The following is a 26,990-nucleotide window of genomic DNA, read 5'->3' as shown; positions in this document are numbered from 1 at the left end:
ACAAAGAAACAGATCACAAATGACAGAAATGGAGGAAAGCAAACTACTGGATATGGAGTTCAAAACCAAACTTACAAGCTTTTTCAAGAATTTTCTAGAAACCGCCGATAAATTTAGTGAGACCCTCAAGAAATCTAGTGAGACCCTCGAAGTTATAAAAAAGGACCAACTAGAAATTAAGTATACACTAACTGAAATAAAGGATATTATGCAGAGTTCCAACAGCAGACTAGAGGATCGCAAGAATCAAGTCAACAATTTGAAATACGAAGAAGCAAAAAACACCCAACCGGAAAAGCAAAATGAAAAAAGAATCCAAAAATACGAAGATAGTGTAAGGAGCCTCTGGGACAGCTTCAAGCGTACCAACATCTGAATTATAATTCGGGGTGCCAGAAGAAGAGAGAAAGCAAGATATTGGAAACCTATTTAAAGAAATAATGACAGAAAACTTCCCCTACCTGGTCAAAGAAATAGACTTACAAGTCCAGGAAGCGCAGAGAACCCCAAACAAAAGGAATCCAAAGCGGACCACACCAAGACACATCATAATTAAAATGCCAAGAGCAAAAGACAAAGAGAGAATCTTAAAAGCAGCAAGAGAAAGACAGTCAGTTACCTACAAGGGAGTACCCATATGACTGTCAGCTGATTTCTCAACAGAAACTTTGCAGGCCAGAAGGGAGTGGCAAGAAATATTCAAAGTGATGAATACCAAGAACCTACAACCAAGATTACTTTATCCATTAAAGCTATCATTCAGAATTGAAGGTCAGATACAGCTTCACAGATAAGGAAAAGCTAAAGGAGTTCATCACCACCAAACCAGTATTATATGAAATGCTGAAAGGTATCCTTTAAGAAGAGGAGGAAGAAGAAGAAGGTAAAGCTACAAATTATGAACAACAAATACACACCTATCAACAAGTGAATCTAAAAATCAAGTGAATAAATAATCTGATGAACAGAATAAACTGGTGATTATAATAGAATCAGGGGCATAGAAAGGGAGTGGACTGACTATTCTTGGGGGGGGGGGTAAGGGGTGAGGGGGATGCGGGAAGAGACTGGACAAAAATCGTGCACCTATGGATGAGGACAGTGTGGGGGGGGGGTGAGGGCAGAGGGTGGGGTGGGGACTGGGTGGAGGGGAGCTATGGGGGGAAAAAAGAGGAACAACTGTAATAATCTGAACAATAAAGATTTAATTTAAAAAAAAGTGAAACTAGACCACCAACTTACACCATACATAAGAATATACTCAAAATTGATAAAAGACTTAAATGTAAGTGGTGAAACCATAAAAATGCTAGAAGAAACCATAGGCAGCAAAATCTCAGACATCTCTCATCGCTATATGTTTATGGATTTATGTCCTGGGGCAAAGGAAACTAAGGAGAAAATAAACAAATGGGACTACATCAAAATAAAAAGCTTCTGCTCAGCAAAATATATCATCAACAAAACGAAAAGGGAGCACACTGTATGGGAGAACATATTTGGCAATGATACATCTGATAAAGGGTTAATATCCAAAATATATAAGGAAGTCATAGAACTTAGCAAAAGGAAGACAAAAAATTCAATTAAAAAATGGCCTAAGACGTGAATAGACACTTCTCCAAAGTGGACATACAGATGGCCAAGAGTCATGAAAAAATGCTCAAAGTCATTGATCATCAAAGAGATGCAAATTAAAACAATAATGAGGTATCACTTCACACCTGTCAGAATGGCTACCATCTACAAATCAACTAATGACAAGTGCTGGCGAGGATGTGGAGAAAAGGGAACCCTAGTACATTGCTGGTAAGAATGCAGACTAGTGCAGCCATTATGGAAAACAGTATGTAGCTTCCACAAAAATTAAATATGGAACTGCCATTTGACCCAGTGATCCCACTTCTAAGAATATATCCTAAGAAACCTGAAACATCAATCAGAAAGAATGCATGCACTCCTATGTTCATAGCAGCAAAATTTATAATAGCTAAGATCTGGAAACAGCCCAAGTGCCCATCAGGAGATGAGTGGATAAAAAAGCTGTGGTACATTTATACCATGGAATTCTATGCAGCAGTAAAAAGAAGAATCTCTTACCCTTTGAGACAGCATGGAGGGACCTGGAGAGTATCATGCTAAGCAAAATAAGTCAGTCAGAGAAAGACAAGTATTACATGATCTAACTCATGTGAGGGATACATGACACAACATAAACTGATGAATGGAGTGGATCCAGAGACATGGAAGCATGGAACAGAGTGTGGATTCTGGGCAGGAAGGCAGGGCATGTGGTTGGGTGGGGGGTAATCAACCAAAGACCTTGTATGCGTATATGCATAACCCATGGACATAGACAATACGGTTGTGAAGGCCTGGGACAGCGGTGGGTTAGAGGGAGGAAATGGGGGGTGGGATTTGTAATATTTTCAACATAATGATTTATTTTTTTAAAAATCAAATTCCATCTTAGGCTTTTAAAAAAATCATATATGAGTATTTATTCTAATAATGCTGGCAGTGTGGGAGAGCAGCAGGTCATCCACAAAAATCTGCTCTGCTCACATCTTACGTTTTTCTTTTTTCTATTTTTTAAATAGATTTTTATTGATTTCAGAGAGGAAGGGAGAGGGAGAGAAAGACAGAAACATCAATGATGAGAGAGAATTACTGATTGGCTGCCTCTTGCATGCCCCTCATTGGGGATCGAGGCCCCAACCCTGGGCATGTGCTGACTGGGAATCGAACCCTGACTGCCTAGTTCATAGGTTGACGCTCAACCACCGAGCCACGCTGGCCAGGCATGTCTTATGTTTTTAAGGAACAAAGAAAAGAAAGTATAAGAGAGCTTTTGTGTTCTAAGTCATTTGTGATGAGTAAATATTTCAAATTCAAAATTCATCAAATACTTACTGAGCAACTACTAAATGTCAGGTATGCTAAACATTGTAGGAATTTAAAAGCTAGTCAAACCTGACTCATGGTCCTTAAGTAGCAAACAATCTCAAGGAAGAGTGTGGGAATAAACTAAAACAAGAACCTAACATCCTAACAACAAAATATGTGACTATGGCAAGGGCCACATAGGGAGGAAAGCACTCTCAGAGCACATCCAACTAGGCTGTGTTCCACTCTGCAATCCAGAGGGTGAAGGGGAGGCAAAAGGAGCACCAATGTTTTCTCTCTGATCTGAAGACTAAAAAGGACCAGGTAGGACCACCATGAAGGACAACTGGCCAGCAGAATACTCACTTCTACAACAGATGGGAAAAACTCACTGCCAACAAATTATATATATATATTTTTAAATTTGCCTGAAACACTATCTGCTATACTGCATAATGTAATAAAACTTATCTAAATCAATGAAGTGGCAGTTATATTTTTGCATAAAGTTTACAGTTATAGTTTTGGACAATATATGGTTCCAATCATTATCTCAGATCAATAAATGCTAAACTTAAGTCCTCACTTAAAAACCTAAATGTAAAAAGTGAAAGCAAACATTAAAGTTTGAGTAAGTTTAAATGGCTCACCCGTCACTAAAGAAAGCATATTCAAACTATTAGGTAAATAATCTGCATATTAATTTAATTCTATACTAGTCATACATCATGAAATAGTCTCTGTCACAAATTAGTAAACACTAAATTTTAGTATTTTCTTTAAAAATCACTGAATAAACAGGAGCAGCCTAAATACTGCCATAATCAAACGAGGGCTTCATGAGTGGGGCTTTCTGGGGTCCTGGTAAAGTCCTGTTTCTTGAACTGGGAGCTGGTAATATGGTTCACTGTGTGAAACACACCAGTAAGATATGAAATATATTACTAGTATTTTGAAAGTATGCAGGACATCATTTGATATTATCAAAGGACCATAGAATTTTAAAGCTATAGTAGCAGTTAAAGATTACCTAATCTAATCATCTAATCACTTACAGGTGAGAGGATTAAGGTCCATTAACTTGTCCAAAGTCAAGCTGGGGGATACAACTCAACTACATCTCCAACCCTCACGTGTAGTTAGCTGTAGCCACACAACCAAGACTAGGGTATAAGTGCTGGATGCTTCCACTAGGCCCAGTCCATAAAAACTTCCTATGAGCAAATCTCCATGTGCTCCCCCTTCTGTTTTGAAACAGAATGATTCAGAAACTTTGGAAGTCTTATGTTAAAGAGAGTGAAATCTCAGCATGAAAGAAGCTTGGGTCCTTGAATCACCACTTGGAGGGAAGTTGCCTGTCAATCACAACTCCTATTTGAACTTAATTTGGATTGTGTTAAACCAATGAGATTTGGGGATTTTATGTATTACAATAGAGTTATCCTAAGTAATATATCTACATTTATTTTCTTTCAAATAATTAATTTAAAGAATCCATATAAATCTTCAGAATGAGAACAGCTTCACTATTTACTAGCTGCATGACCACTGGCACATTACTTAAACTCTCTGAGCCTCAGTTTCCTCTATGAAATTGAGATAATTAGGAGTATCCACTTTAGAGTTTTGAAGTTTCAATGAGATCATCTTCACAGATTAGCACAGTACCTGGTGCATAGGAAATGTGCAATAAAAGTTAACTATTATTATTGCCATGTGTGTGCATATTGTAAACACAGCATTTTAAACTTAAACAAACAAGCACTTTCTCCCCATCTTTCATTCTCAGACCTTTTATGGGACTAAGGTGATGACATGAGTCCTCCTTGATGATCTGTTCTTCTTCCATGATATTTGACATTGGAACATTAAGGCTAACAGTGTCTTCATCAGAAGGCTAGAAAGAAACAAGGCACTGCTTCATTCAAGAAGTGTTAGCATGTAGATTAAGAGACTGCTATATGGTTAAAAAAAAACAAAAGTGTTTTTAATATTGAGTAAAAGACACCAGATACAAAGGACAATTCATTTACATAAGTTTAAAAAGAGGCAAAACTAATCCATGGTATTGAAGTCGGGATAGTGGCTGCTCTTGGGTGAGTGGGTGGGCACATGAGTGGGGCTTTCGGGGGTCCTGGTAAAGTCCCGTTTCTTGAACTGGGAGCTGGTAATATGGTTCACTGTGTCAAATTTATTGAGCTAACACTCATATACTTCTCTGTACATGTTTTGAGCTGAAATTTGACCAGGTGCCTGGCGATATTTGCTAACCTAAGAGCCATAGTCAGGGTACTAAGAAGGACTGTGCAACACCTGACAGAACAAAGGAATACTTGCAAATATGTCACCACAGGAGTCCTACATCGAATCAACCATTTTAACAGTGACATTACTGTGAACTATGACAACACTAATTTACCAAAACTCCATTAAGATTTCATGTGGCTTGTCACAGAAAGCAGACAGTCAACCTCTGTGACAATATCTCATTTATTTACAGTGCACTTTACGTGCTTTATAAATTAAGTTTCAGTTTATTTCCCTGTTTTAGGATGAGGCTGCTACATTAAACATATAAAAATGCTAAATGATTTTGTGCAATTTTTGGAGTAACACTGCAATTTGGTAATTGGAGTAAGTTTTCTGTGGGAGTATTGTTTCCCATACCAGTTGATGAAGTTTACTCAGAAAATGTCTGATTCTATTACAAATAAAATATGGAGCCTCATTTATCTTCCTACTAGAGGCCTGGTCCCTCAGCCCAGCCTGCACCCTCTCCAATCTGGGACCCCTTGGGGGATGTCTGACTGCCGGTTTAGGCCCTATCCCCGGAGGGACATCCCTCTCACAATCTGGGACTGCTGACTCCTAACCACTTGCCTGCCTGATTGCCCTTAACCGCTTCTGCCTACTAGCCTGATACCCGCCTAACTGCTCCCCTGCAGGCCTGATTGGTGCCTGTTCCTCTGATGGCCCAATCGCCCCCAACTGCCCTCCCCTGCCAGCCTGATGGCCCCCAATTGTCCTCCCTTGCCAGCCCAATGGCCCCCAACTGCCCTCCCCTGATGACCCGATGGCCCCCAACTGCCCTCCCCTGTGGGCCCGATGACCCCCAATTGCCCTCCCCTGCAGGCCCGATTGCCCCCAACTGCCCTCCCCTGCCAGCCTGGTCACCCCCAACTGCCCTCCCCTGCCAGCCCAGTCGCCCACAACTGCCCTCCCCTGCAGGCCCGATTGCCCCCAACTGCCCTCCACTGCTGGCCCGTTCACCCACAACTGCTCTCCTCTGCCGGCCATCTTCTGATGGCCATCTTGTGATGACATGGGGAAGCCATCTTGTGATGACGTGGGGGCGTTGCACGAGGGCGTGAGGGCCACCTAGGCTTTTATTAGTATAGATGTCTCTACCTCAGTGTTATTACCTAGTGAAGTTTTCCAAATCACAAGGACCAGGAACCTCACTTCAGCTGATTTTGGCTTGCTACTAAATTTCTGAGGCTATGACTTTCAGAGTACAATGTTCATTTACTTTTGGACATGTACACAAATTGTATAGAAACTAGCAGAAAATAAATGTGCATTTCCTTCATTAAACTGACGTTCAATGAGATCCCAATTTTTTGGCTTGTTTATCTTGAGAAAAATGTGTTTTTAACTTTTTACTGACAAATGCTAAAGCAATCAGATAATGGCAATAGCAATAAAGGGAACCAGGTGTGATCCTTGAACCCCACAATGAGATATAAATGGGGAGCAAGATCATCTGACCATATATGGTAACATATTGCCAAACAAAGTGAAAACAGAAGACTACAATGGTTAATTCAGAACTTTTATCATTCTAAAAAACAAAATTTTGTTGGAGGTATCCTCAGGTAATGAGGCTATCATGTGAGAATTGTGCTTCTTATTCTATTGAATATAATCTTCTCTGTAATCCTTCTTCCTTCCACCCTCCTCCCATCGAAAAACTCAGCAAAATTCCAAAGATATACATCTAGTTAAAAAGGAGAGAATAAACTCTTGACTTCCTCTTTTAGAATGATATTACCATCCTACTTATAGTAAGTGAGAACAGAAGGATAATGAAGTTCTTTGTGCAATGTTTCATTAATGAACTTAATTATCCTTAGAAGGCAGGTAAGGATAAAGCAGAGTCTATTTTAATTTATTAGAAATAAGCTTAGGGTGAGTAATTTCTATAACAATGGGGCATTTCAGGAGACTTAGGAATTTTAATAAAGCTAAAGGGGTTGACGTAAACACAACTTATAAAGCAATGTGTTGAGTATTTTCTCCCCCAGAGAACCATAGTAAACTATTAATGTGGCTCCATGACAGTCATTTTTCTTTTATTAACACAGCCTTTTTTCTGCCTCCTAATTCTTCTTCCTTTTGAAATATTCTAAGTATCCTAGTTTTTTTTAAAACACTGTTTTATAAAGCATTTTTAAAAATAAATTAAAATACCTTAGCTATACATTACACTCAAAGGTCTGACAAGAATAGGAAATGGGCATTTTTCCTAGAGTCACACCACATATAATAAAAACATAGATTCCTTAGATGGGGTAATTGCCTATTAATTATATCTTCAAAGAGGATTATAATGTCTCAAACTCTACAACCACAGAAACTCAGTAAGTTCCCTCACCAAGGGAAGATCTGATGCTGCATCATGCTTATTTCCCCTAGCCCTTCTACCTCCCCAGGTCAAGCAGCCCCATTGAATGGTATGCTAGTGAGAGATTTGGGGAAATCCAACAGACTATGAATGAGATAATAATTGTGCTAAATAAGCTATTTTACCACCACTTGAGGAAGCTCTAGTGTTAGAGGCCTCCTTAGTTTACAAATAATTAAACTTTTTACCCAATGATCTAAAAAGAGTTGGAAACAAATGCTGCTATAAAAGCTATGGCTATTCATAAAAGCATTTTCTTGGGATAAACTGCTAAAATGCAATGTACATTTGATTCCTGAACATTTATGCATGCATATAACAATGTTTTCCTAAATTGCTCTGTCATTTAAAAACAATAATTTATCAAAAATGCCTCATGGATACTTGCACATTACTTAGTCATTTCATAATATTTATTAAGCATTCAAGAAAATGTGTGTGGGGGGAGGGGAAGGAGATAGGAATCCTACTCCTGAGACATTTGCAAAATATTAAAGATTTAGAAATAGCTAATATTTATATAATACTTGGAGGATTTCAAATTGCTTTCACAAACATTATCACATATTGCTATGCAGAGGGTTAATGCCTTTTTACCAGAAAGGAGTTCAATAAGTGTAGCAGATCTATCTAGAAGCAGGGAAAGAAAAAAAATCAGGAACAGATCACGAAATTTACCTCTGTGGCCGATAATCGCTTATCTCCATTATCACTTCCAACGCCTGAATCAGAATCCTTCTTGCTGAGATAGATGCCATCAATATTGAATTCATATAAAAAAATTAAAATCACAAAGTTCACAAGATACATCAATTTATATTCAAATAGTGAGTTTGCTATACAAATTATTATTATGACAAGGCAGCACAAATCAGTTCCGTATTAAAGGATGTTAAGACAAGGGCCTAATGAAAACCAGAAACTTATACTGTCTAAATGGAGCACAAAATAAATTCTTTGTGTTCAGGGTTTCATGGATTTATACTTTAATCAAGTAATTTTTTTTGAAACAGTTAACAATTTTCTTATTTTACTGATTCTAGCATATAAAAAAAGAAGAAGAAAACCCTAATTGCTTTTACATCTTATGTTTTGAAATGTTGGTAATCTTGAATAATTCTGTAAACTTTAATCCAGTGACTAAATTTGATGGCATGTTTTAAAAAATAAGGAATGCATATTTTAAGCAGTATATAAATATTCCACTAGGGTAGTCTGAGATTTTAATTCCCTAGTTCTCTTTTTTAATAAAAAGTTAAGGAAAGATTCCTGCAGTGAAGACTTCTCAAAAACAACCTGTGTTTTATAAGTGTTCAGTGTGAGAATTTCATTCTCCAAAAATTCAAGGCCTGATTTATGCCAACAAAAGGCCAAGGAGATGTGAAAGGATTCTAACACTTCCATTCTAAACAGGAAATGGCAAACTATGCATTCTGCATTCTAAAAAGATAATTAAGAAAAATAAAACCTGCAGTTTTTCTTAACAATGTTCCAGAGTCATATTAAAAAATAATAATTTAAAAAAGGCTTAATATTGTTGTTTTAATTGATAAGCAAAAGATACTTATGTTTATTTATTTTAACATGTTTTGATTGATTTTTAAAGAGAGAGGAAGGGAGAGAGAGATAACATCCATATAAGAGAGAAGCATTGATCAGTTGCCTCCTGCACAGGGGTCCAACCCACAATTTGGGCTTGTGTCCTGATGGGGAATCGAACTGGTGATCTTTTAGTTCACAGGACATCACTCAACCAACTGAGCCACACCGGCCGGGACCCTATGTTTATATTATAGACTAGTGACCCCGCATGTGAAATCTCGTGAGACCCAGACCCATGGGAAATCGAGCGAGGCCCGAGACCCCAGACCTCACAGCACCGTGGGACACCCAGAGTCAAGTTCCCGCCCACCCATGCACTCAGCGTCCTGGTGACCTGTCTTTGATCATAATGGTGTGAGGACCACTGGGTTTTTATAATATAGATCATATATCATATATCATGTACCATAAACACACACACACACACACACGTGTGACATACACACAGCACTCAAGAAGGACTGATTTTTGATTAGGAGAGAGTATACAAGACTCGAGAAATGCCAAAATGTTATCAATAACATCAATTTTCTCGTTCCTATTCCAAAAGTTTCTGAAACTCTAAGTTATAAATCTGCATTGGTTGAGTGAAGCAAAAAAATTTTGTTTAATTTAGTTACCTGGAATACCTTGGCCTTAGAAAAATTCTAAAAGGGGCTTTGAGCCAAGGCAGTCACACTCACCTGTCTTCCACATGCTGGTGTAATTGTGGCCTCTCCATCGTGTGCAGATAAAGAGAGTCAGTTGCTTTAATCTGACAGGCTTGTATGCTCAGATACTTGAATATATGCACTTTTCCCTTTGTGCAAATCTATGGAAAAATTAATAATACTTATCTATTTTTAATGACAAAACAAAGTATAAACACTAGATATCTGACTCTGTATATTATAATTTTTGCCTTTTCATTCTAAGAAACACTTCAACAATGCACACCAAATTTGACCTCTACAAAACATATAAAAATTTAGGCAGTAATTTTCTCCAAATTCCACTTTGAATAGAAAATCATACTCAAGCAATGTAGTCTTTTTTTAAACTAAAATGCAAAATCCTAACAGAAATGTGTTTAAGTATAAATATATGAAAAATATAGAAGTCAGCTAACTGACCTGAAAAAATTTCAATTCTGGAAGCATATATATTTTATTTTTTTTCTCAGAGCTTAATATTTGAACTTGAATCTTGTCTCTAAATAACCAATAATTATATTTCAAAATACTTAAGCTCCATTTTCCAGCTAACATTAAAATAAGGACAATATTAATTTTTTACTCCATGAAAAAGTTTCAAATATATGTACAAATAATAAAATAATCAAACATAATTCTGGATTGCGGCAATAAGAATAGTGAGCCCAATGCTGGCAAATGAACTTGGCGTAGAGAAGACAACTTATTGTAGTCAGATGCACCCAAGGTTTCATATTTTTAGAGACTGTAACTGCTTATGATCATGTCTAATGCAACATTAAATCAGCAGAATATTAACAAACTGACTCTGGCAAGAGTTGCCGGAGCACATTGATAGCATATCCCACATATCTTTGCCAGACCCCTCACCTGTGCTGGAGGAGACTGCAAAGGGTTATTTTCAAGTAGTAATACTTGCAGCTGCTTCATCTCTCTAAAACAAATGGGAATCACGAGCACTTTATTGCAGGAAAAGTCAAACTTTACCAAGGGAAGATCTACTAGTTCTAAAGGAAAAGAAAAAAGAGAAAAAAGAAGAAAAAGAAAAAAACAAAACTCAGAAAAGCAACAAGATTAAATGGCCAAACATTCAGAAATTTATTTTCTCTTATCAGTAGAAATGTCATTTAGCACAATCAAAAGCAAGTTGTTCATTAGGAATATATAATATTTGCATAGATATAATATTTTAGCAAAAGGGAGGGGAAACCTTTCATTGGGAGTCCAATACATTTGAATTGTTGTTAGTTCTGAGAAGAGCTGAAAATACGTGATATTTACAATATTTATGTTTAAAATGCTTTTATCCTCCCAGCAAAACAATCACATAAGTCACACCACACAGAATATGTTTTAACTTCAAAATGTTTTCAAGCAGTACTATGGTAGGCAGTTAGACATGAGCAGAGCAAGAATGATGGGCCAGGTAGAGAAGGTCACCAGTGTGCAAAGCCTCCCCCCACCACCCCCAAGCTTAGCAATGGACAATTGTAGGGTGGGACCTTGCCCCCAGGGTGACCTTTCCTCCCTTAGCATAGGACTGGTCATGTGGTTTAGAACCCCTGACCTTCCCTCCCTAGAGATAACATCTAGATTTCAGTTGCATTTCAGCTCCAGGCCCAGATAAGTAACAAAACTAGACAAGCAACCCTGTGGCAGACCTCAGGACCAGCTGAGTTGGATAATGACCCCCCAGGCCACCAATCAATCAGTGAAAATCCTAACCTTGAAAGGACACACCTGGAAAGCTGCTGAATATCCTATTGAGATCATCCCCTGGGACATCACCTAAAAATCTCCACCCTTAAATCCCTTAGCATGGAGAACCTAAGGGTTGCTCTTCCTCCTGGGAGCATGCCTGCACCTTTCCGCTTCCTCTCCCTTTACCCCTCCCCACAGACATGTTACCTTTCTCACTTTTAAACTCCAAGGTCCTCCCTTTACCTCCATAACTAGTTTCATTATCCCATTTCTTCTACAAATTACTTCTTCTACCTCTGTGATTTTCTAAATAAATATTCTCTTGTAGTTTGAGTCTTGACTTTGAATTCTTTCTTAGCCAGAATGCAAGTACCAAGGTTGCTGAATCCAGGTCCGTTCTGAACCCACATGGTGCCTTCTGGACACTGCCAACAGTACTTGATAACATATGAATAATATGCTAAATATAAAATATTCTTATCCGTTTAATGTATCAAGGCTGGCATGACCTCAGAACTAGTTACAAGAAATATGTTCATTTTTTTTAACTCCACTTTAAAAAATAAATGCTATCTAATTCAGAATTTGCAATTAACCCTATAATCCTAATTAGATAGGGCTTTATTCTGCTTTAAAAAAAAAAAAAAGGCCTGGTGCACGAAATTTGTGCACTGGGGGGGGGGGGGTCCCCTCAGCCCAGCCTGCCCCCTCTCACAGTCTGGGAGCCCTCAGGGGATGTCCTACTGATGACTTAGGCCCCATGGGGAGTGGACCAGACCTAAGCCGCAGTTTGGCCACAGAGGCTTGAAGCAGGCGCCCTGTGTGTGTGTGTGTGTGTGTGTGTCTGCCTGCTGGGAGCCTGCCCCCAGCCACATCTCGGAGGCTCGGAACAGGCACCCCTCTGTGTTGACCTCTCAGGCTCAGTGAGAGCTGGGCCCCTCCTCGTGAGCTGGTCATGACTGTGACAGAGTCTTGACCTCATTTGCATATTACTTCCTTTTTTTAATACATATATAGATATAGATACAGATATAAGATATTTCTATTGATTTCAGAAAGGAAAGGAGAAGAGAGACAGAAACATTAATGATGAAAGAGAATCACTTATCAGCTGCTTTCTGCACACCCCCAACTGGGGACTGAGCCTGCAACTGGGAATCAAACATCAACCTCCTGGTTTATAGGTCAATGCTCAACCACTGAGCCATGATGGCCAGGCTTTATTCTGCTTTTAAAAAGTCTTCTGTAGCTCCACAAACAAGACAGAACATTATATTTAGCTTAAAATACCCACCCAGTAGCATAGTAAACACTCAGTAATTTCAAGCATTCCAACCGACACTGGCAGCTGCAAGAAACAAGTCAAATATATTCCATACAACAACGAGGCTGAGCCAGGCCAAACATGTAGGTGGCATGGGACAAACCACTAGGATCTCTGCGTCAGAGGCTCCGGAGGGTTCATTTCAAAACAGCCTTGCCACATTTGTTATGGAACCTGGTAAGGGTTGAAACATGGTACCTTCAAATACTCAAGGATTCCAAAGAGGAGGATGGGCAGAAACTATAAATAGAAGAGGAACCAAAGGCAGTGCCCTGGAGTAAGAATTAACACTATTCCTCCTCCCCACCTAGATTGCCCCAGGGTTTTCACTTCTCTAAGCTATACTAACTTTCAAGTTCCACCAAGAGCCACTAGCAACCAGTATCTCTTCTCCAGAATACTGCTCCCTCTGGGTTGAAAAGAACTTTCCTTCTTTCATGCCTTAGTGGCTACCTTGTATTAAAGAAAGGAGTTATGGGACTGTAATGCTAAAAATAAGGCAGAAGAACATGGAACTCAGCAGGTCCCAAACTCAGGTCCAAGATGGGCAGCTGGGTTAGAGAACTCAGGAAGTGTACTCTTTAAATTGCCTTGAATTCACTGTTCAAACCCAGCTCTCCGGGCCAATAGCAGGATAAATTATTTGCCTCAGCACACACAGTGCTGGTGATTGCCTTGAGGAAAGGGCTTTGAGCAGAAGGAGGTGGAGAAGAGAGGGAGGAACAGTTTGGAATCCAGAAAGTCAAAAGAAAAAAAAGGGGAAAGTAAGCTCCTTTTTCACTTCATATTTTTTTCCTAAAACATTAAGAATTAGGGGGGTTATTTACAAAAAGAGTACAGTATCTGCTTGCTGTAACCTCTAGTAATATTAATCCTCCTCTGTGATGATTAACTTTACTCATGAAACTTAGGTTAACAAAAGAGTGGCAATTTTTTTTTTTTAAAGAATAGTTTATTGATTTTTTTAGAGAGAGAGGAAGGAGGAGGGAGAAAGAGAGAAAAACATAGGCCCCCTACCAGGAATCGAGCCCACAACCTGGGCATGTGCGCTGACTGGGAATCGAACTGGCAACCTCCTGGTGCAAAGGAGGACACTCAACCAACAGAGCCACACTGGCCAGGGCAACAGTGGCAAATTCAAATTGGACTTGGGATCTTCAGGAATTATTTGCCACTTAAAAGGAAGCCTTTTTAAAGCAAAACCGAGGGCTGAATTCCTGGAAGACATAGCAGGAGGGAAGGGAAGGCCACTTACAAGTAAATAAAGCAGGAAAAGCAATGACCATCTTAGTTTAGGAAAACTAGAACCTGACAGTTTCATAATAAGAAATTGGAGGAGAAATGACAACTCCAGCCCAGGAAAGGTCAAAACAAACAGCAGAAAACGAGAGTGGGGGCAGGGGGGTGGTGGTGTAAAGGAATCTCACTTTTCTGTCTGTTTTAAAGAGGGACAATGAGCCCGGCCGGGATGCTCAGTGGTTGAGCATCAACCTATGAACCAAGAGGTCACCGGGTTCCATTCCTGGTCAGGGTGCTCAGGAGGCAACTGATTGCTGTTTCTCTCTCTCTAGTCCTCTCCTTCCCCCTCTCTCTAAAATTAATACAAACATTTTTTTTATTTTTTTTTTAAAGAGGGACAAAAGCCCTAGCCAGCTTGGCTCAGGGGATAGAGTGTCAGCCTGTGGACAAAAGGGCCCTGAGTTCAATTCTGGTCAAGTGCACATACCTCGGTTGAGGGCTCCTCCCTGGCCTGGGCCCTGGTCAGGGTGCATGCAGGAGGCAACCAATCAATGTGTTTTTCTCACATTGATGTTTCTGTCTTTCCCTCTCTCTTCTACTCTCTCAAAAATCAATGGGAAAATATCCTCAAGTAAAGATAAAAAAAAAAAGATAAAAAAAGAGGGCCAATGAATGGTTACTTTAATCCTCTGTGTGTTCTGGCCCTAGGAAGAATAAAACATAGTCTTCTCTTTGCAGCCGTGACATAAAACTGTTACGGATAATTAGGCCACAAACATTCCCCTCCTCAAACTGAAAGCATATGAGGAGGGATTCTCAAGAAGGAAAAACAAGTAAGTAAATATGGAAGGTCTTTAAGTTCCCTGCCTGAAAGCATTATCAATGCTCTTTTGTTAACAGAGTTCTCCAGAGTGAAGCAAAAAGAAACTTGATATTTGGAGAGAAAAAAATTTTAATGCTTTTCCGGTACACTGATGTTTTAGCTTTGAGTGGATTTTAAAATATTGAACCTGAGTAAACATAATTATGGAAAGTATAGAAATTTGTAACTGATCTTTTTAGGGAAAGGAATGCTTTTAAGGTAAGACAGTAAGTAGTGGTGAAAGAAATAAAAATCTTAATTTTGTAGATGCACTTTCCACACATTTCTATACTATTAAAAGGCAACAATAAAAAAAATTAACTTTTCCTTTTGAAAAGAATAATTAAATGATTTGTGATGATTTCTCAGTGATTCACATGAGAGCTTATATATGCTTATAAATTATACTCATGGCCCAGTGCACGAAATTCGTGCACGAGTGGGGCGGGGGGGGGTTGTGTCCCTCAGCACAGCCTGCACCCTCTACAATCTGGGACCCCTCGAAGGATGTCCATCTGCCAGTTTACAGGGATCAGGCCTAAACTGGCAGTCGGACATCCCTCTCACAATCTGGGACTGCTGACTCTTAACCTCTCGCCTGCCTGCCTGCCTGATTGCCCCTAACCACACTGCCTGCCAGCCTGCTCACCCCCAACTGTCCCCCCTGCTGGCCTGCTCACCCCCACTTTTCCTCCCCACTGGCCTGCTCATCCCCAACTGCCCCCATGCTGGTCTGCTCACCACCAACTGCCCACCCACACTGGCCTTATCACCCCCAATAGCCCCCCCCCCACCAGCCTGATCATCCACAACTGCCCTCCCCTCTTGGCTTCTAAGCACCTCTACCTCGGCCCCCCCACCATGGCTTTGTCCAGAAGAACATTCTGAAGGTCTCCTGGAAGGTCTCCCAGTCCAATTAGCATATTACCCTTTTATTAGTATAGAGGCTGGTGCACGGGTGGGGGCTGGCTGGTTTGCCCTGAAGGGTGCCCCTAATTGGGTTGGGGGTTCCCTTGGGGCAAGGGGCCTGTGGTGGTTTGCAGGCCAGCCACACCCCCATGGGGTGAGGGTCCCCACTGGGGTGGCATGGCCAGCTTGCGTGAGGTGCTGAGGTCTGTTTTCAGGCTGGCCATACCCCCTTCAGGGTGGGGGTCCCCGCTAGGGTGCCTGGCCAGCCTAGATGAGAGGATGATGGCTGTTTGTAGGCTGGCCACAGCCCCTTCAGGGTGGGGGTCCCCACTGGGGTGCCTGGCCAGCCTGGATGAGGGACTGATGGCTGTTTGCAGGCTGGCCAAGTCACCCAGTGAGGACCCTCACCCCACGGGGGTGTGGCCAGCCTGGGTGAGGGGCTGAGGGCCAGTTTTCAGGCTGGCTATGGCCCCTTGGGGACTCAGGCCCCCAGCCCCTCCTTGAGCAGAGGCCAGGGCTGGCGGGAAGCTTGGCAACCAAGCCTCCTTCTCGCTCCAGCTCCTGGCGGCCGCCATCTTCAGTCTTCGCTCTGCCTGCATATGCAAATTAACCACCATCTTTGTTGAATTAATTTGCATACTCATCTGATTGGCTGGTGGGCATAGTGGAATGACACCAATTTGCATGTTTCTCTTTTATTAGTGTAGATGCTTATAAATTATAAGTAAGAGTTTTCTCTTTGTACTTGCTCAAAGGAAGAAAAACAATTTCAAACATTAAAAAATGGGATTGCAGTGACAAAATGAACCATCTATATTTTTATACCAAGTCATCTCAGGTAATCAATCTTTATGCTGAAATACTTTCTAATTCTACTTCTTTAAAATGCTAGTCCATATGAAAAAGGTGAAGATGGCAGACACTTAAACCTTCCATTTATAAAGTGTATTACATTTCATAAAGTTCTTTCTCTTTTATGAGTGCCATATTCTTGCCTCGAATAATGAAGCATTTCAAGTCAAAGATCAAGAAGCAGAAACAGAATAGTGAAAATCAAGCAGCTTTCAAACAGCAGCATTAGTGTCAGATTAACCAAATGCTGACTGTTTCCAAATACATATGTTTGTGCTCTGAGGCATATTTTTTAGCATATGTTTGAAATCAGGTAAGCCTAGTGTCCTTAAATGCAAAGGCTGGAAATCAGTGTTCTTTGAAAACCAGAGGATGTTTTGGAGGAAGCATTGTGTTCTACTGCTCACCTCATTCCTGATTCAGATCCAAATAAGAATCCCCAAAATATGAAATTCTGATCTTCTACCACCCAAAAGGCTGATTGCCAACATTCTTAATTATACAAAATTCCTGAATAAATATGTCTTTTGATTTGAACTCCAACATAGTGTATCAGGACACCCCGTGGAAGCCCACAGCGGCAGGAAACTGAGTCTGGCTCACAGCAGGGCTGTCTGAGGAGCTCAGCACTGAGGCTCTGGAGCCATCACTGCTTCCAGGCTTGGAGAAGTTCACCCAAACCATCAGGGACATTAGTCCAAATATCACTCCAAAGGGCAGTGAACTCTCCTAAAAATAGATTTTAGACACAAGGGTTTCCAACCAGGACCCCCAGGTCCCCAAAAGACCAGAAACCATGACAGTCAGATCTACAGGACCAAACATGTCAACTCAACTGTTGGCATGATGTTCACAAGTCCGCAATAAAAACAATTCATGTTGCCTCCAGTTATGGACTGAATAGTGTTCCCCAAATTCATATGCTGGAGTCCTAACCCCCAGTGCATCAGAATGTGACTGTATTTGGAGACAGGGTCTTTAAAGGATAATTAGGCTAAAATGGGATCATTGGAGAGGATGCTATCCAATATGTCCTTATCTCTACTTCTGAGAAGAGATTAGGACAGAGACATACATAGAGGGAAGATGATGTGAAGACACAGGGAGAAAATGACCATCTACAAGCCAAGGAGAGAGGCCTCAAAGAAATCAAACTGGTTAACCCCTTAATCTCAGACTTCCAGCCTTCAGAACCGTGAGAAAATAAATTTCTGTTGTTTAAGCCACTCAGACTATGGTACTTATGGGAGCCTGAGCAAATTCACACACACACACACACACACACACACACACACACACACACACACACACCCTCATACAGGGAAATGTTCTATCACTGTGCCCCTTGACTAAAATTACAATTTGAATATAACTTTTCTGTTATCTGCATGTGATATTCAAATTATAATATTAATAGGCATACACAAAAGCAAACAAAATATAATCAATGTCTACACTTTTATTCATTTTCCCCCTCTTTCTTTTTTACCTTGTGGTAAAACTTTAAGGTAATTTCTTCTGACATTCAGTTCTCGTAGAGATTTCAATTGACCTATCTGCTGGGGCAAGGCTGTGATCTCGTTGCAGCTCACATCCTGTATAGAAAGCAAAGAGAGAAAGAATAAATGCCTTTTTCCAGGAAATCAAGCACTTCATGCGCAATCTCCTTAAAGAATTTAAATGTGAGGACAACTACACAGGGAGATTTTCATATTGGTCTCTAGGTATCTAGCCAAGTAAGGCTGAGCACAGAGGAGAAATGAAAAGTTCAACAATTTAAACAATCTCTAAGAAAAGAAAAAGGAAAAAGAAGGATGTTGGGAGCCTCCAGCAACTACTCTGCCAGCCTCTTGGCCTGCCACTTTCACATGCTCAGTCTTATTTCATTCTCACTTGAACCTCATGAGGCAATGTTACTAGCCTAATGCTTACAAATCAGAAAAACGACGCTCAGAAAAGTTGTCATTTGTCTACGTGTTGCCAGTGCCAGAGCTAACACTTGGAAAGAATGACCAAGCCCCACTGTTGAGCCCCTCTCCCATAACACCTCTAAGTAACACCTTACCAAATGCTCACATTTTACAGAGAAAAACTATAAATATCAATGCATTGTTCAGATGCACTATTTATTTTAAATGGAGTTATCACTAGAGGGCTGGAAACCTTGGACCTGAACACCTTTACCTACATTTTACAAACAAGTCTGTGGGGTGTGTAGATTGTGTCTTCTTTGCTTTGGAAGATTAATATTCTATTAATTATTGATTTGAAACAGCTCTTGATACATGCAAAATGGAGGCATGACATTTCAAATCTTATATATTGTTATTATTTTTCTTAATCCTACCCTTCCTCTTGTCTCTGGTAGCTCTGCCATCCTCTCCACCCCTCATCACAGGTACTCCTTTAGTCGAGACCAGCGATTTCAACAGGTGCCACAAGAAACTTTTAAACATGCAATTCCTGACTATTTAGTCAGAGGCATTGACCTCTTTTCCCTTAGACTTTCAAATAATAATAATAATAATAATAATAATAATAATAATAATAATAGACAAGAGCCAACACAACAAGAGCTGTCCAGTGTGAATTAATCAAAATCATACCTTTTTTTTTTTTCAGATCAGCAAAAAATATATTTCTTGGTGTGTCACAGAATTTTACTAAATAGTTTATGTGTGCACCATGGCATGAAAAAGGTTGAAAATCGGTGCTTTTCTCAGCTAAACACTATAATGGTCTCCAGGTTGGTTTCCATGTTTAATTCTCCTCCCTAGATCCATCCTTCCCCGAGTGAAAATTTACACAGTATAAATATCATTGTCATTCACTAGCTTAAAAATTTGCAACAGCTCCTCAGGGACTACAGGACAAAGTTCCAAACTCTGCAGCAAGGCCCAGCTCTAGGATGCAGGTCTGTATTTCTCCAACGCCATCTCTCTGAATGCCCTCCCTTGCATCCTATACTGGGTTATTGCTGCTTATAGCTCCCAGTGTGTGCCAAGTTGTTGCACAGCCCCAAAACTTGTTCAGGCTTTTCCCATGTCTGGAATTTCATTCATAAGTATTGTCTTCTTGATCCATCTACTCATCTTTCAAGACTTAATTCAAACCTCGCCTCCACGCTGAAACCTTTTTGAGACTTCCACCACCTCTCCTGCTCCAACATAACACCCAGGGAGAACTGACCACTTTTCCTTTGTAGTCCTACAGATAATCTGTTACTGTATTTATCTGCTCAAATGTTTCTCTTCTCCTGAAAGTCAGTGAGCTCCTAGATCAGTGGTTCTCAACCTGTGGGTCGCGACCCCTTTGGGGGTCGAACGACCCTTTCACAGGGGTCGCCTAAGACCATTGGAAAACACATATTTGTAATTAGAAGTAAATATTTCACAGTATATAATTACATATTGTTTTTGTGATTAATCACTATGCTTTAATTATGTTCAATTTGTAACAATGAAAATACATCCTGCATATCAGATATTTACATTACAATTCATAACAGTAGCAAAATTACAGTTGTGAAGTAGCAATGAAAATAATTTTATGGTTGGAGGTCACCACAACATGAGGAACTGTATTAAAGGGTCGCGGCATTAGGAAGGTTGAGAACCACTGTCCTAGATGGAAGAGACCATGTCTTATTCACTCCATCCTTTTGGTGCCACGCAAAATTCCAGGTATAAGGTAAGGAATCAATAAATGTTGCATAAAATTCTAAGTCTATTGCTGTTGACACTCAAATGCTGCAGTTTACTCTGTCTCACTTATGGGACACAGGATGCTCCAACACACATGCCAAATGTCTTGCACCTCCTTGGTATCACAGAACCACAGATATATTTGGACTATGAATGATCCCAATGAGATCAAGTCTTTAAATATCCCACATAACTGCTGAACCTGCAAAAAACCCTCTTTCACTCTCCCTTTTAGAGCAGCAAAGCCTCATTTCGAAATTGGTTTCACATTCATTCAGATAAGATGAACCATCTCCCTGAAACCCTGGGCTCCCAGTAAAAGCAGGGCCATACAGCACACAGCGGACTGCCGCTCTCTATCCTCCCCTCATCTAAGCATCCTCAGGTGACCTGCTAATCTGTCAAGGTCATGAAGATACTGAATGAATATCACTTGATGAAGAGGAATAATATCACTCCTGATAAAGGAAGTGAAGCTGTAATCTATAAAGGCTGGTGGCACACGTGTAATCAGCCTGGACGCTGTTCTATACTCAGCTGTCTACCTGGAGGTAGCGTGTGATGAGCTAAGAGCACTAGGTATTCAAGGGCATCACTCCCCTAAGCTTGCTGTTGGTGCATCACTCCTGGCCCAGAAAAGTCACACAGAATTTTATGAAAAATATCTCTAGTGTTTAAAAAAAACCCACAAAACCGCAAGCACATCTGCAGAGACAAAAAGTGTCAGAAAGTGATTTCAGAATTAGGAGGTCCAGAGATCTGTCCAATCACTCTTGGTCCCTCAATGAGTCAGTAAATTACTTTGTCTTTCTGAATATACTTCTATGGATGAGAAGTGAAAAGTGAAATGCCTGCTTTCCCAATTCCTATGGCATTTGATCAGTCAGAGAAGTCAACAACCAAATCTTTCACAGAAAGCCTTATCTTTCTTTGTCTTAACCAAGTTACAAATAAGCAAAAGATACCATTCCATTCTACTTTTAAAAAGCCCTCACACAAATGGTACACAGGTAAGCCCTAGATATCTATGAAATTAAATCATTCTATTGGACTCATAAAGTCACACTGGTGATGTTTTGGGGAAGGGGTGTTGTGGGGGAAGAACTAGTGGAAATTATTTTCCATCTCTAGAGAGAATTTATGTAGTTGACAACTAAAATAAATTTTTATAAGTCTGTGAGAGAAAGACAGCATGAGAAAGACCCTTTTGTAATTCAGGGAAATTAGATTTTCAATGTGAAACTGACAATTTAAAGAAGTTTCAAGGACATAATTTTTAAAAATGCCTTTCTCTTGAGAGATAGAAAGAGAGAAGAGGGAAGCAAAAAGATATAGGCAGCATTTTCACAGCATAAAATCTCATCAGATTATTATGCCATTTTTTGTTTGTACTATAGTCATTTTGCATTTTGTTCATTACCCTCTGGTTAGCCAGAATTTAGGATATCCTGTTTCTCTAAATATAAGGTAAATTTTCCAACATATATTTCTAACATAATGACTTTATCAAAGAAGATCAACTCCCCTCAGCTATTAAATACTTATTTATCAGTAGGGAAAATGATAACCAATATACCTTTTCTTTTTTAAAGAACTTCACATGATAAAAGCGAGTTTTACCTTCTGACTTATAGAACTGGACATCTGTACACAATTAGAAACACAAAGTCCAATTGTCCACTCACATTTTAAAGGGTATTTGGTGAAGAACAAATTATTTTAATAATACTTTTTACTGCTGTCAGTTACTTTCTGTCCTACCAAAAGAATACAGAAAAAATGCCCAGGCTGATCTAGCATATAAGTGAGATAAAGACTTTTCACTGTAGTATAGCAAATATTGTTGAAAACTCTATTCCCTCCCAGTTATTCAACTTGCCAAATTTAAGAAGTTATAAATTCCATCAAAAAAATTGAAACCCATGCCCTAGCTGGTTTGGCTCACTGGATGGAGCATCGGCCTGGGGGGACTAAAGGGTCCCAGGTTCGATTCCAGTCAAGGGCATGTACCTTGGTTGCAGGCACATCCCCAGTGGGAGGTGTGCAGGAGGCAGCTGATCGATGCTTCTCTCTCATCGATGTTTCTAACTCTCTATCCCTCTCCCTTCCTCTCTGTAAAAAATCAATAAAATATATTAAAAAAAATTGAAACCCTTAGGTAATTATGTCTTGATTAGCTGGGGAATGAGGAGGAGAAAGGAAAAGATAATAGATGCTTGGGGTTAAGATATTTCCATTTAGAAAATGTAAAAACAATATTCCTAGAATGGCCTGGTTCTCTAAAACATGTCTGTCCATAATTGGCCCAAAATAAGATAGGGTTGTGATTTTGTTTTTTGTTTGTTTTTTAGTTCGTTAAAGAAAAGAAGATTTAAGAAAATAAATTAAAAAAAGAAAAACACTAACGGCTCACACTTTTGAAATTAATTAGAATTTACCAAGCTATGAATTCCAAATTCAGTGGCTTCTTAGAATAGTCAAATGAATTCCTTCTGAATTATCTACTAGCTCTAAGCTATGTCTTAGAGAAAGGAAATTATTTCAAGCTTCAGTGAAATCAAATTACCATATATTTAGTGTCACAATATTACAAATATACAGGTAGACCAAAAAATGAACCATAAACATAGAATACATATTTACTAATTATATTCTTTTTGACAGGGGAATAAATCTAATTATTAAATACTCGAATTTAGTTTTTTTATGGACCAGCCAGTTCAATTTTGTCATTTGGATTAAAAAAAAGAGAGAGAAGTTTACCTATGACTTAAACTTACATTGCACTGGTTTAATCAGCATGCTTTTAAGTAACCACATTCATCAGAGCCTTTCTAGGCAATAAAGGAAGTCTCTGGAAGTGTTAAATACATGTTGAAGATTAACACACTTTTGCTGATAGGTGCTAGTTGCTAGCTTCCCTTTAGAATGCAAAAATGACAAGGATTTAAAGTGTCAGAGTGAATTCCGATATTATTAATAGGTAATGCTCACTTTCAGATAATAATATCGGAAAAAAACTAGACGTGTTTCGAAGGTGTGACCTCTAATGAAAACCAACATAAATACTGTGTCAAGATGATCTCTGTTTGAGAAGAGTTCTAGTGAGACCAGGTCACACTGTGGATTTGCATGTGGCATTTCCATGAGCTACATGTTCTGACTCACAGGTTTTAAAACTTAGTGTGGTTATATTATTGCTATAGTCATATCTTGGTAATAAATCTAGCTCTTTTTTTTTAATTGAAGGAAACACAAATATCTGACAGGAATTGTAAGCTATTACCATTCGCCTCCCATCATGTGACCATGCCTTTTTCACTGTGTAACTTCAGTAAATGTCTTAACCTCTCTGTGCCTATGTAAAAAGAGGAGGTGAGATTAAATAATTCTAATTTCCTTCCAACATCAGGAAAACTCATTTACCACATCAGAAATAATGAGCTGACAGCCCTGGCCTGTGTGGCTCAGTTGGTTGGGCGTCATCCCGTGCACGAAGAGGTCACCAGTTTGATTCCTGGTCAGGACACATGCTGGGTTGCGGGCTCGATCCCTGGTTGATGCTTCACTTTTGCATTGATGTTTCTCTCCCTCTCCCTTCCTCTCTCTTTAAAAAAGAAAAATCAATACGATATAGGTGTTGTTTTTTTAAGAAAAATAATGAGCAGACTTTGAAAGACAGATACCTAACTGACTCAGGAGTAATGTCAATTTTGATTTCTTAGCAATCAAAAACCTCAATGCCTGCAGTCAGAACTTTTTTTTAAGAAAAATCATTATGTTCATTTAAACTCCACACTTTTTCAAGCAACTGCTAGTATGATAGATGTATTATTTCTCAAGATTTACTAAATGTTTCTTTCCAGTATAAAACTCTACTTCATACTGTTCCACACACCCACAAACACAGGCCCCACCCCACTGTTCTTCATAAGAAAGGCAGAAATTGAAGCAACAGAAGGAATTTTGAATAAGCCATGGGTTTCCAAATATCCCACAGAAATGAGATGTGAGAAGACACCTCCAGACTACAAATGGATAAAAGATCATGGCAGACACATGAATTTACATCTCCACTACCTAACTCAGAGGTTGAAATGCTACCTATAAAAATAATGAAGAAGAGATTTTCCTCAGAAGCTGCTCAGTAAGTCCTTGGATTCAAACTCTCCACACAACCAACATTTTATGAAAAGAGAATAAAAAATAGTATCTCTGGTCAGGACCAGGAAATACACCTTCTAATCAGTTATTACTTGAGCCAGGCCCTGTGAGTTTTTGGATGTAAAAGCAGGTTTCTGAATCCAAGATAGTGAGTTCTCATAAATGAAAGCAAGAGCTGGAAGACACAATTTTCACACACTGCATGATTTGGAAAAGCAGAGAGCTGAGAAAGCTCAAACTAGAAATAGACCATCTCTTGACCCCAGCATGTCAGCAAGCACAGAGAACCAATGAGAAAACTCCTAAACCTTTGGCAAATGCCCTTTAGTATTCTCCAATTTATTGTGTTCTGTCTTCATAGCTGTCTGTTAATTATAACATACTAGAGGCCTGGTGCATGGGATTCATGCACTGGTGGGGGCAGGGCCTGTGGGGATTGGCCCGCTGTGGGACCACCGCTTATCCTGGTCAGCAGAGTGGTGTTCCCACTGTGAGAGCGCACTGTCCACCAAGGGGCAGCTCCTGCATGAAGCTTCTGCCCCCTGGTGGTCAGTGTGCATCATTGTGACTGGTCAACCGGGTCGTTCTGGTCTTTCTGCTGTTTGGTCACTGGGCTTTTATTATATAGAACTAGGGCCCCAGTGCACAAATTCATGCACCTTGAAAGGAACTGTGGGCCGCGAGGATGTGGTGGGCATGTCTCTGCCCATCCTCCACGCCCCCACCCGGTCCCTCCTGCCACAGTCCCTGGTCCCATCTGCTAGCAGCCCTGCTCCCGCTGACACTGCTCCCACATTGATGGTGCTGGCCCCACTTGCACCCTCTGATGGCGTGGAGTAACTGGGGCTGGTGCCAGCAGTGGGTGCGAGTGGCAGCAGTTGCACCGATCACCCCTCAGGAGCAGGGGGAGATGGAGAAGCCCTCAGGGGCAATTGGGGCCAGCAGCTGCTGTTCACACTTGCTGACAGCACCGAGGGATTGGGACCGACGCCAGGCGCCAACAGCAGGTGTGAGAGGGGCTGGCACCAGCAGCAGGTGTGAGTGCCTGGCAGGACCGCAGTGTGTGGGAGCAAAGAATTTTCAGTAACCACCAGAGGATCGCCCTCATGACAGCGACCAGCACCCCGTCTTGGTCTGGCACCCCCACTCCCCTGCTCCACCATCCCACCTCAGCCAATGCCCGCCACGTTCCACGCTCTGCTGCCTGCTGCCAATGCCCGCCATGTTCTGCACATTTCCCCTGGTGGCCAGCACACATCACAGCAACTGGATGTTCAATTGCTCTGCTGTTCGGTCTATTTGCATATTAGGGTTTTATATATATAGACTAGAGGCCCGGTGCACAAATATTTGTGCACTCAGTGGGGAGAGGGGGTCCCTCAGCCCGGCCTATGCCCTCTCGCAGTCTGGGACCCCTTGGGAGATAACGACCTGCTGGCTTAGGCCTGCTCCCAGGTGGCAGAGGGCAGGCCCAATCCCTAGGTGCAGCCCCTGGTCGGGCTCAGAGCAGGGCCGATTGGGGAGTTGGGGCACCGCCCCATGTCATGCACAGAGCAGGACGGATCAGGAGGTTGCAATGCCACACTCAGTCACGCTCAGGGTAGGGCCGATTGGGGGTTGGGGCGCCACCCCCTGTCACACTCAAGGCAGGGCCAATGGGGAGGTTGCGGCTCCACCCCGTCACACACAGAGCAGGGCCAATCAGGGGGTTGGGGCGCTGCCCCTGTCACTCACAGAGCAGGGCCCATCAGGGGTGTTGGGGAGCTCCCCCCGTCACGCACAGAGCAGGGCCGATTAGGGGGTTGAGGAGCTCCCCCGTCACTCACAGAGTAGGGCTGATAGGGGAGTTGGGGCACCGCCCCCTGTCACACACAGAGCAGGGCTGATCAGGGGGTTGGGGCGCCGTCACTGTCACACTCAGGGCAGGGCCGATGGGGAGGTTATGGCTCTACCCTGTCACACACAGAGCAGGGCCCGTGGGGGGGGGGGGAGCGGTTGGGGCGCCGCACCCTGTCACACACAGAGCAGGGCCGATCAGGGGGTTGGGGCGCCGCACCCTGTCACACACAGAGCCGCAGGGCAATGAGGGGGTTGGGGAGCTCCCCCTTATCAGGCACAGAGCAGGGCTGATCAGGGGGTTGAAGCGCCTTCCACTGTCACGAACAGAGCAGGGCGGATAGGGAGGTTGTGGCCCCGCCCCCTATCACACACAGAGCCGCAGGGCGATCAGGGGGTTTGGGCGCTGCCCCCTGTCACACTGATCCCTGTGTCGGGAGGCCTTGCGGCTCCACTGATCCCAGTGCTAGGAGGCATATTACCCTTTTACTATATAGAATAGAGGCCTGGTGCACAGGTGAGGGCCAGCTGGATC

At 41.2% G+C, this 26,990-nt stretch overlaps 1 protein-coding gene across 4 annotated transcripts in view; it reads right to left on the bottom strand.

The window, feature by feature from the left end:
- The window catches only part of LRCH1 (leucine rich repeats and calponin homology domain containing 1), a 259,404-nt gene that overhangs the window by 63,918 nt on the left and 168,496 nt on the right, over positions 1 to 26,990 (bottom strand). For all 4 annotated transcript variants that reach the window (XM_081083014.1, XM_081083016.1, XM_081083013.1 and 1 more), the window contains exons 4-8: positions 18,241 to 18,346; positions 10,735 to 10,871; positions 9,856 to 9,983; positions 8,249 to 8,312; positions 4,678 to 4,783 (exon numbers count right to left, since the gene is read on the bottom strand). In XM_081083014.1, the coding sequence (XP_080939140.1) occupies positions 4,678 to 4,783; positions 8,249 to 8,312; positions 9,856 to 9,983; positions 10,735 to 10,871; positions 18,241 to 18,346 (541 nt within the window). The remainder of the gene's footprint in view (positions 1 to 4,677; positions 4,784 to 8,248; positions 8,313 to 9,855; positions 9,984 to 10,734; positions 10,872 to 18,240; positions 18,347 to 26,990) is intronic.

This window comes from Myotis nattereri (genome assembly GCF_964212035.1).
Source record: "Myotis nattereri genome assembly, chromosome: 2".
NCBI lineage: Eukaryota > Metazoa > Chordata > Mammalia > Chiroptera > Vespertilionidae > Myotis > Myotis nattereri.
The sequence above is the reverse complement of the archived record's forward strand: the minus strand, read 5'-3'. Positions and strand labels throughout refer to the sequence as shown.